We start from the raw sequence: 16,932 nt of genomic DNA on the forward strand, positions 1-16,932 counted from the left end.
AAAATCCATCTTTTTGTTACTATACTTCCACCGCAGCTCAACAGGGAGACACTGTCCGAGGAAACACAAAGAGGGAATTTGATGCTAAAAAGACTGTAAATGTAGCAGATATCCACTTGATATGACTAACTCAGACTGCTGAATCCTCATAAGCTTCAGATCAACTTTTAAATGCATTTTTTCACAAAATGACTGCATGGACACACTGTGGATTTTGCACCCCATCACTTACATTGAAAGTACATCTTAAGGGGATCTTTTAATAGCCAGTTGTTATGATCAACAGAGGGGAACACAAATGCAGGACACAGACTCAGGATTGGAATGGATAAGAAAAGGTTTATTGACTGGGCTCTCAGGGAGTGAAGGCAGATAGAGATGAGGATGTCAGCAGGCAAAGGCAGAGGGGCAGAGGGAAGCTGGTGGCCGGTGAAGCAGTGATGAAGACAGGGATGGTTGACTGGATGACTGGTCAGCAGGCAGAGAGATAAGCAGGAAAACAGGCAGGTATGCAGTGATCCTGTGGCACAGGGAGAAAGGTTAGTTCAGCGAACAAAGCAACACGAGAGACTAAACTTTGAATGCACAATTCAAAGTGGCCTGAGATGTTATCTACCAAAATGACTAAAACAATGATTTGGCAATGAGTGAATAAAGAACCGGGGTTGATATACTGCTGAGTAGATGAGTTAATGGATTGCAGGTGTGTGGACTGGAGCAGATGTGTAGGCTGGACAGCAATCAGGGAGCTGGGAGAGTGAGAGGAGCGCCACGCCCACATCACAGACACACACACACACCCACACACACACACAGACAGATGGGAGCACAGGAGACACAGGGGAAAGGGAAACACCAGAAACACAAGGGATAAACTGGAGGCACAGCTGCGACCGTGACACCAGTATCAACAGGAGGAATGATTACAGCGAGGAAAAACCTCTGTCAGTGTTCATATGAGCACCTGACTGTTGTTTTAAGACATAAAATAGTAAATGCATAAATAGTTAAATATTAATCATTATAAGAGCTGAAAGAGACAAAAATAAATCAATCCTGGTTGCAATCTATGATAAAGCAAACAACCAATAATGGAAAGTGATGTGAAGTGAGCATTTTCAGGATGCACTAAAGTGTCCCTCAGACAGTCAATCCTTTAAGTCACTGCTTTTGAAATCTGCTCTGCAAATCCGCTCCTGTGTGCCATAATGTATTCTGAACAATCTGCATGACTTTTCTGTGCTGTTTTTCATAAATTATTTTTCAGTTTTGTGCCGGAGCATGCAGCAGCTGGAGCAAGATAATCATATCAAACAGTGACTCATATAAACAGGGGAGCAGTTTCCTGAGTTAAAGTCTCCAAAGAAATATGATGTGCTTTATGTGACTGCTCACTGGCCTTCCTGCGAAATAGTTTGAATTCACCCAGTAGTATTGCTAAGTAATTGATTTTTTTGGGTTATTTTTACTCAAAACCCAGGGAAATAAATCAATACTGAAAAGAAAAGGTCAAATAATAAGATCCTGGTGATTTTCAGGGTGGGCTCTGTTGCCCTGTCATATGGTATTTGGACCTCGGGGGGTGTGATAGTCACACTGTGCCCTGACCTTATAGGAGCCACCTGTTGCAAATGCCACATTACCATGTCTGGCAGCAGGAACAAAAGGTTGCCAGGAGAGGATCATGGGTAGGGCCTCATGCTATGACCACCCTGCCTTTCCCTGGCAAACGTCGGCAGCTCAGGCGTTTCCCTGACAGCACAGAGCGGCACAGATGATCCGCTGGCTCTGAAACAAGTACAGCACTCGAACAACCAATCCAAAGCAGCACGCTGATTTTCTTATTACCCTATTTGTGGACTAATCTGCATAAATAAATCCTCTGTTTGTGTGAGCGAGCAGGTGCACGTTCTGCTTGTGACCCAGATGTAGCTACCGTTCCCAGCACAAGACAAATCCAGACATCAGTTCTTAGTTGGGATTGGTTCTTTTATTGGCAGTCAGTGTTTGGCATGAGACAAATACACACAGGCTACAACAAGGAAGAGTTTGACGTCGACACACGAAACAGAAACTATGAACCGAGCGTACAGTGCTCTCCCTCATTCAGATCAAACATTCAACATAAAAAGTGTCCGCTCTGATTGTGTTCCTCAAGATGAAATTACATTTGCTGAGCAATTTTCTGTTTAATTGTGTAATCCCATCAGCCACATCCCCTTTGTTTACTGTCCAATTGTTTCAGCTTACAGTAGGAGGTCACTGCGCTCAGTTACATAGTCATTAGAGCCATTATTATAATTACCGAGTCGGACAAAAGACAAAACACCAAAACAATAACACAAATAATTACAGCAGTAATCAGACATTTTACAGTTACAAACACATATAACACACACTTCGACATTTATTATATATCTGGTGATGCAGGTATGTTTTTTTTTTTAATGATTCTTCTAAGAATCATGAGCCATTTGGTCATCATTTCACCTTAAAGAGGTATGCTGTCAGCTTCGACTTTGTAAATATTTCTGGTTGAATTCATATTTAAAAACATTGTACACAGAGTATATGCTATATGGAGAAACTGAAATATAAAAAGAATAGTGCCTTAAAGTGCATTGCAGTGTTTCGGTCAGTCTAACTTAATCATTATGTGCTACTGCAAAGGACATGACCACTCATAGTCAGTCAGACTATAACCAATATTTAACAGTCATGGCTGTGTCTCATAACAAACACAGGGCCACTGAAGTACAGCATCGTTAAATGTGAACAACAACATATCTGTAAAGACACACAGCAGTAGGAAGGGCAGTTTGGGCACTGCTCAGACTCAGCGGCCCATATTAACAGTTGGCTGTAGTGTCATAAATGCACTGAAACACTGAGGTGATGACTACAACAGTTCAATAATTACAAAGAGGTGAATATCAGCATTTAGGCAAGTACAAAAACAATCAGTGACAGCTATCCATTGTTGAGTCCTACCTGTTGTCTTCTAAGATTGCTTTGTTCACCAAAAGTGCACAAAAATAGCCCGTGGAAACACAACAGAGCCATGTTTTGTGTCCTCATTTACATCTACACAAGGGCTGCGTGGGTATTCACAAGTGGACATTTGGAAAGGGGGGGAAAACGCAAAAAGTCTTGACCTAGCAGTTTTGCCGGCGTCACGTGACGGGTCGTCGGCTGTATAGTCTGTTGAACTTGTGTCATAGCTTTTGTTGAGAGATTAACAGAGAACACACAATGTGGAGCTAGGCCCTGCCTGCCAGAGATAGTCTCAGTCCTGGTAGAGAACCCAGAGGGACCCACTGTTTCCAAACTAACTCTACTTCCACTTCAGCTACCGCCGGGATGCTGCTCCTCCATCCAACCAACTGATCTAAATCTCCTTGGGATTGGCTCTTCAGCTGCCACTATCAGAGAGAGAGAGAGAGAGGGAGAGAGAGAGAGAGAGAGAGAGAGGGAGAGAGAGAGAGAGAGACAGAGACAGAGAGACAGAGAAAGAGAGAGAGAGAGAGAGATAGAGAGAGACAGGGGGAGAGAGAGAGAGAAAGAGAGAGAAAGAGAGAGCACACCGGTTCATTAACTCTTCCAGCCCCCCTCCAATGAAACCGCACCTTGTTCCCAAGAGCACCATCCACCAACACAGTAAGTCCGCAATCGCGACCGTCACTTCACTGTCATCTTGTGTGGGTTAACTCAGAGATGGTTAGGAATAGCTTGGTAGCCGTGTCGGGACGAGAATTTCACAATGTGGGCACTGGTCTCCCCCGTGCCTCAAAGGGTGACTGGGCTCGTGGTGTGAGGACGGGAGGGCGAAGGAAGTAACGGAGTGCTGTGGGACGACATTTCAACCACAGTCGAAGAGCCTCAGAGCAAAACTCCCCATCACCTCTCACAGTAGTGAAGGGTGAAGTCTTTGGAGAGCTGCTTCTCCCCTAAGCCCCATGGCTCCAACTCAAATTTGTTCCCCATGTCATCCTCATCATCCTCTGCCTCTTCTTCGTCCTCCTCTTCCTCCTCGTAGTGGCTGGGCTCCTCGATAGACGTCTCCAGGTGGTAGCAGTAGGGCTGGCCCTCCGTGTACTCATAGATGGTGGGCAGACTGCTCTTCAGGCTGCAGCGCCGACGTAAAGCGACTAGCAGTGGCTGCGGCATGGTGAAAATGTCGACGTTGTTGCCCAAGTCTATCCAGGCCAGGCTGGAGAACATCTTGGGGTCTTTCAGCATCTCTGTGAGGTCTTTGAGTATGGCCAGGGTGAGGCGGTTACCGTTAAGAGCCAGGGTGCTGAGTTTGGGCAGCGAAGCCAGAAGAGGCAGGAGGAACCTCAGGTTGTCATCTTGGAGATCGGTGAAGCTGATGTCCACAGCCACCACACTGTCTCTGTTGGTTTGGAGGTAGAAGGCGACTTGGCGGACATCACGGGTGGATAGAGGGATGCCGGACAGGTCAACACTGTCACTGGACAGCTTTTTCTGTAGGGTTGTCTTGAGACTGTCAGGGAAAACAGAAAGAGAGTAAGATTACTTAAAAAAGCCCAAACCAGATTAGGTTCTATCTGAGGGGTTCTTTGAGTGGTTTGTGACCTGGGAACATGGGCCTGGTCTTATGTTGTGTTTCCTGTGTTGTATAAAAGAGGGGGTGAATGGGCGGGCTTGGAACGGAAGGATGACACAGAGACTCCAGCATGGGGATTTACTAGTGTAAACAGAAGAGCCAAAACATTTGAGCGAGCCAGCAGCTTGAGCTTAAAGCTCCGAGGGCCAGGAGCACAGAGCTTCTTATAGTCCAGACACAGAGCAGTTTACTGCGTGAAAGATAAACTATGATGTGTTTTAGAGAAAGATGAAACTTGAATTGAAGATGCTTGGCTCCCTTATTTTTAAGACAGGAAAGGAAAGAAATTTTTTCCTCTGGAAATGCCACAGTTCAGCTGACATTATTACACCCACCAAGGAAGTCATGTTGTCTGTCCTGTTTATATCTGATTGTTAGCAGGCAATCTGGCAAAAAAAAAAAAAAAATGAAGCCAAGAAACAATGTTTTTGTGTGAATCTGGAGTGCAGAAGTTTTTTTCTTAATGTTGCAAGATAGTGCATTGATTTTCTCTATTTGCAGTTACTTGAATAAAATGTCCCACATGTATCCCATGTTCATCTATCAGTGTGTACTTTGATGCAGATTAATCATTTCTTCACATTTGGGACTATTAAGACAACAGATTTAGTAGATTGTGCAACCTCGGCAGATGTGTGCACTCTCTGATTTCTCTCTAGTTTAATCTGTTTTCCACAGTATATTGAGGTGATTTATAAAGTCTGTGTGAGTCAGTGAAGGAAGCGTTATCTAATATGTGAGCAGGGAGTATTTTATGCAGGATATCTGTTGGTTTCGGTGCAGACTCTTAGCACAAGTCTTTGAAAACCTTAAAGCCCTTTAAGGATAATGTGTAATACAAGCAGAATCTGAAAATAAGTAATAATCTGATACTTTGGTGTGATGTAAAGCGGTAACTGATGTTACGGCAGAGAATATTTGTGCATTATTTACACACTCCATTGCCCTTTTGTTTCCAGTCAGTCCCATTTACCGCTGCCCCTTTCTTCCCCCCCTGAGGATGTGGTGTGTTTAACTTGAGCTGTTACTGAAGTGGCCTGTAACGCTGATTCGGTGTCAGAGTGAATTATAACATCCTCCAGCGCCTGGTGACTTACTGTGACATCCACTGCAGTACCTGTCACTTGTGATGCTTTAAAGTGTTTTTTGGTCACGTTGAAAATAGGGGGCTTTTCATGATGTGCCCTGAGCAGGATCTACTGATTCTTTTTAAAAGAAGCTGATAGGCTGATGAGCAGGGTTGTCATGCAATAGAGCCTTTGTATTAATTGCAAAAAAGAAGAAGAAAACCCACTCATGCAGCCATGCTAAAAGGGAGTTTAATCAGCTTTTGAGCGCAGAATCTCTAAGATAAAGACATTTGTCAAAGCTGTCGTATCTTCATTGAAAGTCTTGTGAGCCACCGTTTTCCCCACTCGCTATTGTCTGGCCCTTGCAGCCTTTTGTGTGTCAGAAACCTCATCTTCACCAGAAGCACAAAAGTCCTAATGGCAAGGGCCTGGCAGAGGCTCCCCTGCAGGTGTGAATGGGTTTTGATGACACAATTCCCTCCTTTTTTCAGACAGTCATTCTTTTTTGCTCAGGAAGCACAAAACATGGATGTCTGAGGCATCCTCTCAGGTAGCCTCTTTCATCCTTCCTCCAGATTAATCTGATACCAGTATGTAAAGGTGTCACTGATAAGTAGTGGATGGCTTTTTGCGAGAACACGAGAACACTACAAAAGTGTTCAGTTTAAATGACAAAATTAGCTTATAAGTAAGAGAAGAAATAACAATTCATATTGTTACAGGTGGTTCAGAAGTTACTTGTCTTGGAATCAACCACATTTGATAGAGTAAATGTCACTGAGTGGATGTCCAAAGCAGCAGACAAAGAAAATAATCCCTCTGTGCACCACACTGAACATTGAATTGAAATCAGTAATAACACAAATGGCATCAACATGTTAGTAATAGTGGCTGATGCTCACAAAACGAAATGTGCAATGAAGTAATCCATTTAATATCCATTACATAATAATGCAATCAATTAAATTTATACTGTATAATGAAGCTGTCCATTAAGTATTTACACCTGGGGAAGCAAAGTGCATCTCTTGTCTCCATGTGTGACTCATCAACCTCCTTGTGTGTCACTGATTTAATATAATGAGGCAGCATTTGAATTCAGTAAGCCTCAACCAAATCACTCCCATGATTTATTAACATACATATTCATATCTGGAGGGTTAGCTGATGTTGCCTGAAATGAGGTAAAATGAGAATTAAGGAAAAGAGAAAATATTATTTTTTAAAAATGGTTAAAATGCATGTGTTAGTAAGTGGTTGAATAATAACAGTTGTCATAAAAATCCCATTTCATTTCATCTTTAAATAAGTATTTTCATTTTTCAAGTTCACATTCCCCCGGGCTGTTATTGCATTGCTCACACCATTTTTTTGCAGAGTCATTTATGTTCAAGCCTTGCTCTATTAGTAATTTCAACCCTCTGACGGGTGAAGCCAAACTGCACAAGAAAGACACGAGATGAAAATCCAGTCTAATCAGATCTGCTCCCTGACATTTCTGCTGTATTATATACGCAAGACTATACAGGGAAGTGATACACACACTCACACCGCTGCATTGTCCTTCATGGTGCAGGAGATCCAACCCCACAGTTCACAGTCCATATCAATAAAGAAAGTCCCTGCACACAGATATCACCTCCATATCTTTTTGTTCAGTGGATTTTTTGGTGAAAACCTGACCGAGCGGCTGTTCGGACAACTTTGTCCTCTCTCTGTCTTATTCTGTATTTTCCTGGCATAGAACTTGAAGCTGAAGCCATCAGTAAAAATGACAGATGGGCCCCTTTAACATGCCTGGTATGCTACGATGCACAATATAATGTTACTGAATATGAGAAGAAATGAAAAAACAGAAAATGTATGAAGCGACTGATGATGATAAGTGACAGGGAAACGAAAGAGGCAGCGACCACTAAAAGGTAGTTTTGATTATTTTGTTATTTTCAGTGTTCAGGTGACAAAGGGAAAAATGCAATTAGAAGGCCAAATAAGGCTGATGGAACAGGAAGATACTGGTGTGAAAACTAAGGAGAAAAAAGGTCACAAATGTGTCGACAATTTTTACGCTCACATGAAATTACCCTTAAGGTGGAAGCGCCTCAGCAGCATTTCTGGGTCACTGCCTCCATCAAGCCTGTTGTCAAGCTCTTTCATTAAATGTGAAAAAAGAAAAAAACATTTCGAGCAAAACCCAAATAAACCAGTTAGATAGATTAACAGGATTAGAGAGATTCAGACATTAATTCAGTGTGGCATTTCAGTCAGAAATGTGTGTACAGTATTTAGAGCGACCAGTGTGCAGTGCTAATGCTGGATAATGAAGGGATGAACAATCCAGTGGCATTAAAGAGGACTGAGCTGTTTCTGTTTCCTCTGAACACAGAGAAACCTCACAGAAGTGAGATTGCGGCATTTTTGCACAGATGAGGGCAGTTTGCCTGCAGCTGAACAAAGATGGGAGTTTGAGGGAGGTAAAATCCACCCTAAAATTATTTTTATGACATGCTTTTCACATTAATGTGGACAGTTACCTGATCCATATTTGATCATGGAATAGTTTGACATTTTGGAAATTACACTTGTTTACTTTCCTACTGATGGTTAGATGAGACGATCAATACCACTCTCATATCTGTCCATTGTATTAAAAGCTACAGCCAGGAGACAATTAGCTTAGCCTAGCTTAGCAGAAAGACTTGTAGCAGGGGGAAACAACTAGCCTGGCTCTGTCCTATGGTAACAAAATCCGCCTAGCAGCACGTCTAAAGCTGGCCACTTAATGTGTTTTTGTTTGTGTAAGCTGTACAAAAAAAAAAATCACACTGTAAAAACAACAAGTTGCAGTTCTACTATTTCTTGGCTGGGGAAACAAAGTCCAGGAAGTTACTGCCCTCAGCAAAGAAATAGTTCAGCACAAAATACCCCGTGTTAACATGTTAATTAGTGAGCTTGAGAGGTGCTGGTAGGGGGATTGTGTTACCTTTGGACAGAACCAGACTTGCTGTTCCAGTCTTAATGCTAAGCTAAGCTAACCGGCTGCTTCCTGTAGCCATATATTTAAGGACAGACATGAGAGTGGTACAGAACTTCTCTTATATCTTTGAACAAGCATGCAAATAATTACCAAAATGTCAAACTGTTCTGATCCTTCACAACTCCACAGGACAGTTATTACAAACAGAGCCGAACTGCTTTCTTTGAACAATAAATGGAAAACCAAGTGTGCACTCGGGGGAATATTTGTGTCAGAATTTAAATTATTTCATTGTTTCTTTAATAAAAGTGCAAAACCAAAAAACCAAAAAAACAAAACATATCTCCAGAAATTGAGTTTGTGAAGTGCATTTCTATTCTCAGTCAGAGGCAGACTGGCCCTGTCTTGTCTCTTTCTAGTTTGACAGATATTTGTTCACGAACACAACGCCAGGCGAAGCTGTCACAGCTCATAGCATCTGCTGTATTAATATTCTGTTTTAGGGTGGATTTTTGTTTTAATGATTCATGTTGCTCCTGCTGTCTCAGTCAGTGTCAGACTGTCTCTCTCTCTGCAGGTTTATGAAGCAAACAACATGACTAAGTCAAAAAAAGCTCCATCAGCTAGAAATTTAGCAGTAGTATGTAACTGCACGTTTCCAGAGATGCTGTCAGTGTCAGTTAAATCCTGCGTCTTTCCTCTTCTGGGCTGAATTAAACGTCCACGAGCACAACAAAGCCCTGCTTGTGTCTGATCCTGCCAGATCCCTGTGAATATGTCTTCGCTTCCCTCAGATTCTGCATGTTGATACCGACGACTGGCTCCTAATGAACCTGTCTCATCTCACTGAGTACGCATTGTCTCCTCCTCAACTCTGAGATTATTTTCATCTTGAGAAAATGAATGCATTATTCGCGGCGTCTAGCCAGCTGTGGAATAAGCAATTACATGAAAAAGAATCACGATAGCCTGTTTCTCATTGTGAAAAGGACAACCAAGCAACATGTAGGCACACATAAAACCTATTTTATACCCAAGCTAATTCTGTCTTTGTCACTTGCACATCAAAAGCAATTCACTCTTCCATCAAGTACAATTATATTTTAACATCACCCTCCCAGCTTGTCTTGAAGGGGAGGAAAAAGCAAACAGATGGACAAATTTGTTGCTGTGCCACTTTTGAAGAGAGAGAGGCCAGTGGCAATAGATCTGAGCACTTAAAAAGAACGATGATTGACAGCTGTGGTTACCATGGCGTACCCGTCAGGTCAGCCCGTGGCCAGCTCTGTCCTCGTTCAATGTCAGCTACAAAGATGGAAATCTCTATAGCTCGACATGGAGCCGAGCCCTGTTCTCTGTTGTGTGGAGCTGCAGATTTATTACAGACTGGGTGTCTGGACAGAAGGGCTTACCAGGCCTGGGATTTCCGTCTGGACATGCTCTGCCTCAGCCACTTTGAGTGCGGGGTCAGGTGGTAGATCAGCTGTCTGCAAATCTTATCTGAAGACTTTATGGTGTCTGCATCCTGCAGAACAGAGCACAATGCGGACAAAGAGACTAACCTTAGTGAAGCAGCATCTTTCAATATGAGATCTCTCTTTAAAAGATACAATATGCTTGTGTGTGCAAGACGGGAAAAAAATCCTTACAATTCATTGTTTCACGTTACTAGGCTTTCTTCTATTTTCTAAAACTTATCAATCTGTAACCGTAACATCTTTCACATAAACAGAAAGAAAACAGGTTGGTTATTATTTGCGGTGCCTTGAGCTGCTCCTCAACAAAACACAATTTAGCTGTCTTGCTGGAGCAAGAAAATCTAATCACATACGCCGTACATGGGTGGGGGGAAAACAGGAAGTACACAGGAGAGGTGAGATTCAACCCAGCCACTGGTAAACATTGGCAATTTAAGTTCATTACTCATGTTTGTTATGGTGTGTCTGCTGGTAGCCATTGCCTACATCAAAATAATTTAATATTCATGGTTGGAAGTTAAGACATGCTGAGTTATTAATTCCTCTCTGTGCACAATACACGTCCTTTTCTGTTTAATGTGCTAGCTCGCTTTATTCCTTCAGGATTGTCAGTAGTAATTTTGCAGATATTTTCCAGTTTTGTAAGTTTTCAGGTATTAAATCTCAAGAAATCGAATCAAATTCAACAAACTGCGCTGAAGATGGCTGAAAAACAATACGAACAATATGAAAGAACCAGTTTCCAAGGATTCATACATGCTGTTTAAAAGTAACACGTGTCTGCAGAATTTCTTTCAACCATCCGTCTGTAGAAATGTAGATAAAATCCTCAGATTGGATTTCTATTGATCTTGAGAACTCATTACTTAACAAAAGGAAACCATCAGGGGAATATTTTTAGGAGAATGCTTTCTGTTGCAGGATGCGAACATCAAGCTTGATTTTTTCTGTGAATATTCTGTGAGTGCTCGGGAAGGTAAAAGCTGACCTTCTTAGGACACTGCATCTCTCGGGCCAAACTCAGCAGCAGCTCATGTGAGATTGGGTCCACCAGGTTGAGGAAGGCAGCATTCTTGTATAAGATGTCGTTTAGTGAGGTGCCTTCCAAACCCAGATCCTATCAAAAGACGAAAAAGAAGAGAGGAATCATAAACACAGCAAGATGAAATTGTAAAAACATTCAGCAAAAATCACAATTAAGCATTTAGCAGCGTTACTTTGCACCTGAGAAACATGTGCACTACTGATAGAAACAGTGCCTTGCTGCGTCAAGGGCAATGTGACTTGAAATGGAAAGATAAAAGTGTTTTCTTTTAAATATTCATTAAAGGAGACAGTAGGAGAGTGAAATCTAGGGGGAGTCACATGGAACACTGTGTTTTGGCATTTATAATCACACCTCCATGGCATCGAGCCACAGTGCATATCCCAACATGCCACAGTGCATGCTGTTTCCACAAACAAGACCACTCCTGACTCATTTCTGATCTGATGTGAAAACCTCATAAATAGATGGTAGTCCCCCCCACACCCTCAACTTAAAGGGGGGGCCCATCCTCAAGGTCCTTATGATGCCTCTTAGCTGTAAGTTATTTTCAAGACATGCATATCTCTATACTCAAAAATTTGTGCAGCACATAAATGCATCTGCAAAGATATCAGAAGTGAAAGCTGTCATGGCAGGCTACTCTTAATTATGACAAATCCAAAACGATCTGCAGTAAAAACAGATCAAACCAACTAAAAGCTGGAGATTTCAGATGACCTTTCGAGTGTGCTGACTGAGACAGCCAACAGCCAGCGATGCAGCTGTGTGTACTGAACTGTACAATCTGCCTTCATCAACAAGTCCATCCTCAAGGTCCTAATGAGGCAGACTACGATGACAAGCACTTGTGCAGTTCATGCAACTTTAATGAGGGAAGCAAGCCTTTGAGACATGTATGCACACACCTGCACACACATTTATTTTTTTCCAGAACACAATCGGCATTGATTATAATGGACAGTTTGAGTGGGAGGCTGGCAGCTCCACATTACTGGCTTCCCTTTTAACAAGGGCAACAGTAAGCAGACTGAACCCAAGGCCGAGTAGAAGCAGCTTCTGCCCTTCTGAGAAACAAGGTATAAAAATATCTCTCTTTCTGAGTTTAGACACGATCAATTGTCATGTGCAAGCCCAGCATGATGCCACAAATCCCTCCCATATCTGCAGCAAAGCTCAGATCTTTTCATATCTGGAGCAGAGCTCACTGTTACACACCAATTAACTCAGCCATGAACCCCTTTTTAAATTCAGAGAACAGAATCGCTGAGACATCTGCCTGCTTGCAATGCTGCGACTAAAGATAAAGTAAGGCTTATTTAATAAAAGTGGAGCTCATTTAGAGGAAGCAAGCCCATGTCCCTTGTGATGTGGCTGTCATGGAGCCTAGGCTATCCAGTTTATCTCCTCGGCTTGATTAAGGAGGTTCCACTCTCTCCTGTGTCGAGGCTTCAGAGTAATTAACACAGGATTGGCCGACAGCTAAAAGACAAAGGAGGGCCTGAGGGCAAGCAAACAAATGAGATCACCAGGGCTGCTGTCACATCTTCAATGCACCTACCTATTCTGTTACACGTGTTGTAATGCTACATATCCCACAGCGGGCGAGAAAAACTTCTGATTGAAATACAGCAGTATTCACTCGGGATTGTGTGGATTTTGTGTAACACATATTCTAGATTATGTACCTATTGCAACAAATGTCATCTTTATATAAAATAATAATGTCTTTAGCTTGATGACAATGCATTTCTGGTATGATCCAGTGGGTTTTAGCAATTTTCATCAGACAAAGGGGCTAGAAAATCTCTCAACTCCTAGAAAAAAAACAACTTATCTCACAAGAAAATCACTAAAAATGACAAGAGTTTCACTTCACTACAGCAATATGCAAAACAAAGGCATTAAAGCAACGGCAGCTCTAGATTTTCATTTCTGTGACCCTGTTTTCGAAGTAAGAGTTAATAAATCCTTTTGCAAACAAATAATTTTTTTTTTTTATTGCGGAACACAGGACTCCAGGGCTTACATTGTTGTTGCTAAAGCACAGGCCATTACAGAGGGAGGCAGTGACATTAGGAGTAGAGAGGGATGGAGGAGGCAGGTCGCTCTAATGGGAGTGTTAGAGCAGTCTAAGGAGAGGTGAGACTCTGGCCATAGTGGAGGAAACAAGGACAGATGTAGAGAGGATGATGGAGCTGATGATGGGGACTGATGATGGGACTGATGATGGGCATTCGAGGAAAAAGCCCACAACCCACCCAAAGATAATGAAATTTGGGATAACGCAATAACACATGGCACACAATTTGACCCTTTCCTCATTTAGAGCGCGGGTTATCCTTTCAAATCAGATGTCAGCACGGAGCAAGTGTACCCACAGTGAGAGTGAACACTGTGGTGAGTCACACGCTGTGTCTGCCACTGAAACAATGTGTCACAGGTACATTGCTCTGCGAGTGGCCTACTTTCTATAAAAACAAATACTTCTGGAGGAAGTGCATGGACGTGCATGTAGAGTCAACTCGGGGGGGAAAAAGAGGGGTGAGGCTGGGGCTTAGGGTCAGAGGTCAGAAGTTGGGGGGTCATGGGTGCAGAGCAGAGTCAGCAGGAGGAGAGTGAGGCACCTGTGGCACTTCAGATGCTGACGCTGGACATGCAGAACACATCAGACTGGTCGCATTGACACACATGGACTACTGCTACTGCATGTCCTCCATCTGTTGCTCTGGGTTGTTTATAGGATGTTTAGCTGCATCAGCATCAAAGCAGTCTGAGAGCAGTATAGTGCACACACTGTATGTAAACAGGTCTGACTTTACTGCGCTCAGGCCGAGCTTTGTGCAGTTTCTCCTTACCTTCCTCAGTAATTTGAGCACGTCGGTTGCCTGCTCGATCCTGCGATCACGGAGCAGCTTCTGTATCTCTTTGATCCACGACACTCGCCTCATGTATGGGCTGTGGTTGGTCCTCCGCAGCATCCCAGGCAGCTTGTCTGATTTCAGCATCAGAGCAAACAGAAAGTCCCCGCCGCCCCGACTGCCCCTGTCGCTCTCTCCCGCGCTATCTAGAAGCTTGCGTCGCTTTTTGGAGAAATTCTCATTGTCCAGGCTGCTCTGCCTGCTCAGTCTGGAACCCATGTTATTATTATTATTATTTCTACAGATACAGGTGGTGTTTGTGTTCTCAGTTCAGGCAATATTACCAAAAGGATAAAACCATGATCAGCTTCAGTTTCCAGCCAGCAGATGCTCCTCAGTGGATGGTGTAGCAGCGCCGTGTTGTCTGGCGCTGCGTTGCCGCCTGTCAACAGACTGAAGATCCGGTGCGGAACCACACAATATCCCTCGACAGTCTAATTTATCACCGTTCTCTCGTGCAGTAGTCACACATTGCTATTTTGATTTCATCCACCGCGGGCTACGTGCGCCTGGCTCGGATGCTGAGGATGCTGAGGCTGCTTCATCCTCCGGCCGTCTCTGCTTTTACGCTGCTGTTTAGGTTCGTGCAACGTGGAGCGTCCGACCAATCCCAGCATCTGGTGCCCGCTGCGCGTCTCTCCTCCCAGGCTCGAAATTCCCGTCTGTGCAGCTAATATAAGAATAAAGGATGTCAGTGTTGTTTTTAAAACCTTAGGCAACCATGCGGCCAATGTACAATCTGTTAAATCACACCGAAGTCCTCTGAATAACTGGAAAAGTATGAAAACAATCAGCTTGAAGGATGTGTGTCTGAGGTCAGAGCAGCTGAACGTTTTTCTCTCCAGTTGCACAAATATAGGCTTGAAGCTGTATAAATATGATTTTTTTTTTCTTTTAGCAGTCTTGTTGTCAGTCAGCTATTGCATGAGCTGTCAAATCCTGTTTGCATCTGTCACAACTCTTTGAAGAACATTCATGCCCCGGTGTGCCTTTCTGTCATATGGATCAGCATCTTGTTCAAGGGACCTCAAGGGTTATTGATAGGGAACCCAGAGGTGCATCCAGCTGCATGAGGGACAGCTTCATGTTAATTTAAGTCATCAGAGTACGTTGGGAGTTTAGATGCTTCACAGCCCCCTCCACACCTGCACTTTAAGTGATTGAATATTACTTGAAACATACATGTAGCTTTCCTCAGATTGCATGAGATTCAATCTTATTAAAAGGAGTTTAGTGATGTAATGTGTTTGTATCTATTTGTAGGTCCCATCATTGTGAGTTTAGATACTTTGATCTTGATTTGACCTTATTTCCTGGTACGATTCAGGCATACCCTTGTTTAGAGGAGCAGGACAGTTGATCTGCTTTCTGATAAATATTTCCCCTGGCTGCACTACACCCTCTCTGTGCATATTTTCCTAGTGGTACAGTAATTATAATTGACTGGTGTCCTTAATTTAATGTACCATCCCTGTGCTACTGATTTGTTCCATCCGAGCTCTCACTCTCTAAGCAGTGCTGATCAAATAACTCATTTTCACAACATGCATTGAACAATATTGTATTTTCAGATTTAGGAATCTGCATAATAGAAAATTTCTTCATGTGTGAGACTTTTCATTTTGGGCTTAAAAAATATGGCATTTAATGAAAATCTTAAAGTATTAAAGTGCTACTAGAATCAAATGTTAAACCTTGACAAAGTCTGCTACAACAAAACTACAACTACCTGGATAGAGTGGTGGTTCCAAGATAAATCTGAGGGGTCACAAGATGATTAACAGGGCAGGAAAGCAGTAAAAAAAAAACCCTAAACAAACAAAAAAAACTACACTCTTCTAAACTTTGCTTTTTTCATATCAAATACTAGATAATTTGATCTCTTTGTGCCGTTACAAATTATTCAAATAAAACAAGGGGAAAAAAAACTCTTTGGCTCATCTGGTCATAACAAAACCAGAGTCAAGTGGTCAAAAGTAAACATTACTTCATCTAAAGGGATCAAACCAAAAAGGTTGAGCGCTATTGAGATAAGAGGACATGTATCATACACACACCCAAAAACACATTTGTGCTGAGAAAGGAGAAGCTCAGTGTCTGTCTATATAGAGCCCCTATCATTAAAGGGCTGCAGCCAATCATAAAAGCACATGACATCACCTCCTTTTCTATTGTAGCCACCTCTCTGCTGTAAGTGTTTCTGCAGGCTGGGTTTCACCTGTCGCTGAAGAACAACAACAGTGTGTGATTTGATTTGCTACTAAGATTATAGGCAAAGACAAGCCTTCCCCCTTATTGTGTGAAAACAATTGGAGGGAAACCTGGTGGGTATGAGTGTATCCCTTCCAGCAAAGTCAAAATGAAACCCATAAGCCGCCAGCTGAGGGATAAAAATATGAACACGTTCCAGCTGATATTTAATAAAGCAACCACCTGCCAGCGACAGGGACAGTGATGTACACACAAAAGCTGAAGGAAGGCTTTTGTGATCTGCAACAAACAGATATATAATTGTCTTCTTCCGCTATAAATCAGCTCTGTCCATTAGATAAACTCCCCTCCTTGGGGCGGCTCTGAACCTGGGAGATCCAGAACAGCATAGTAGTGATTCGATTTATACACAATCACAGCAGCAGCAGTATAGCAGCAGCCCACAGGCTCCTTTGACAGTGCTTTATCAGTGTGGCCCAGCAACAGGAGTGCACGGTGGATTAGCCGAGGTAACACACAAGGGTATTTGCTGTTGAGAAGCTCCTGTCACCGATGCTGCCAGCTTGGACCTATGCTGCTGGGTGAAGGCTCAGGCATCTCAAT

At 42.8% G+C, this 16,932-nt stretch overlaps 1 protein-coding gene and 1 long non-coding RNA gene across 2 annotated transcripts; both read right to left on the reverse strand.

Annotated features, from left to right (window-relative positions):
* Positions 1-319: 319 nt before the first annotated feature.
* LOC122971492 lies at positions 320-679 on the reverse strand. Its single transcript, XR_006399484.1, has 2 exons — positions 617-679; positions 320-520 (listed from the first exon to the last, which is right to left on the reverse strand). It is a non-coding gene; the product is annotated as an uncharacterized LOC122971492 (long non-coding RNA).
* Positions 680-2,419: 1,740 nt separating this feature from the next.
* On the reverse strand, positions 2,420-14,865 carry lrrc75ba (leucine rich repeat containing 75Ba). Its single transcript, XM_044365823.1, has 4 exons — positions 14,056-14,865; positions 11,141-11,269; positions 10,087-10,199; positions 2,420-4,504 (listed from the first exon to the last, which is right to left on the reverse strand). The coding sequence occupies exons 1-4, from the start codon at positions 14,335-14,337 to the stop codon at positions 3,898-3,900; spliced, it is 1,131 nt and encodes a 376-aa protein (XP_044221758.1). The 5' UTR covers positions 14,338-14,865; the 3' UTR covers positions 2,420-3,897.
* Between the last annotated feature and the right edge of the window lie 2,067 nt (positions 14,866-16,932).

Source organism: Thunnus albacares, chromosome 2 (genome assembly GCF_914725855.1).
Source record: "Thunnus albacares chromosome 2, fThuAlb1.1, whole genome shotgun sequence".
NCBI classification, from domain to species: Eukaryota; Metazoa; Chordata; class Actinopteri; order Scombriformes; family Scombridae; genus Thunnus; species Thunnus albacares.

Excerpts from the sequence above, each read along its gene's own strand:
- lrrc75ba (XM_044365823.1), bottom strand. The coding sequence starts at position 14,337 with ATGGGTTCCAGACTGAGCAGGCAGAGCAGCCTGGACAATGAGAATTTC. Across the intron at positions 10,200-11,140 it reads AGATGCAGTGTCCTAAGAAG|GATGCAGACACCATAAAGTC; the intron begins GTCAGCTTTTAC and ends TCTGTTCTGCAG. Across the intron at positions 4,505-10,086 it reads AGACGGAAATCCCAGGCCTG|TCTCAAGACAACCCTACAGA; the intron begins GTAAGCCCTTCT and ends TTTCCCTGACAG.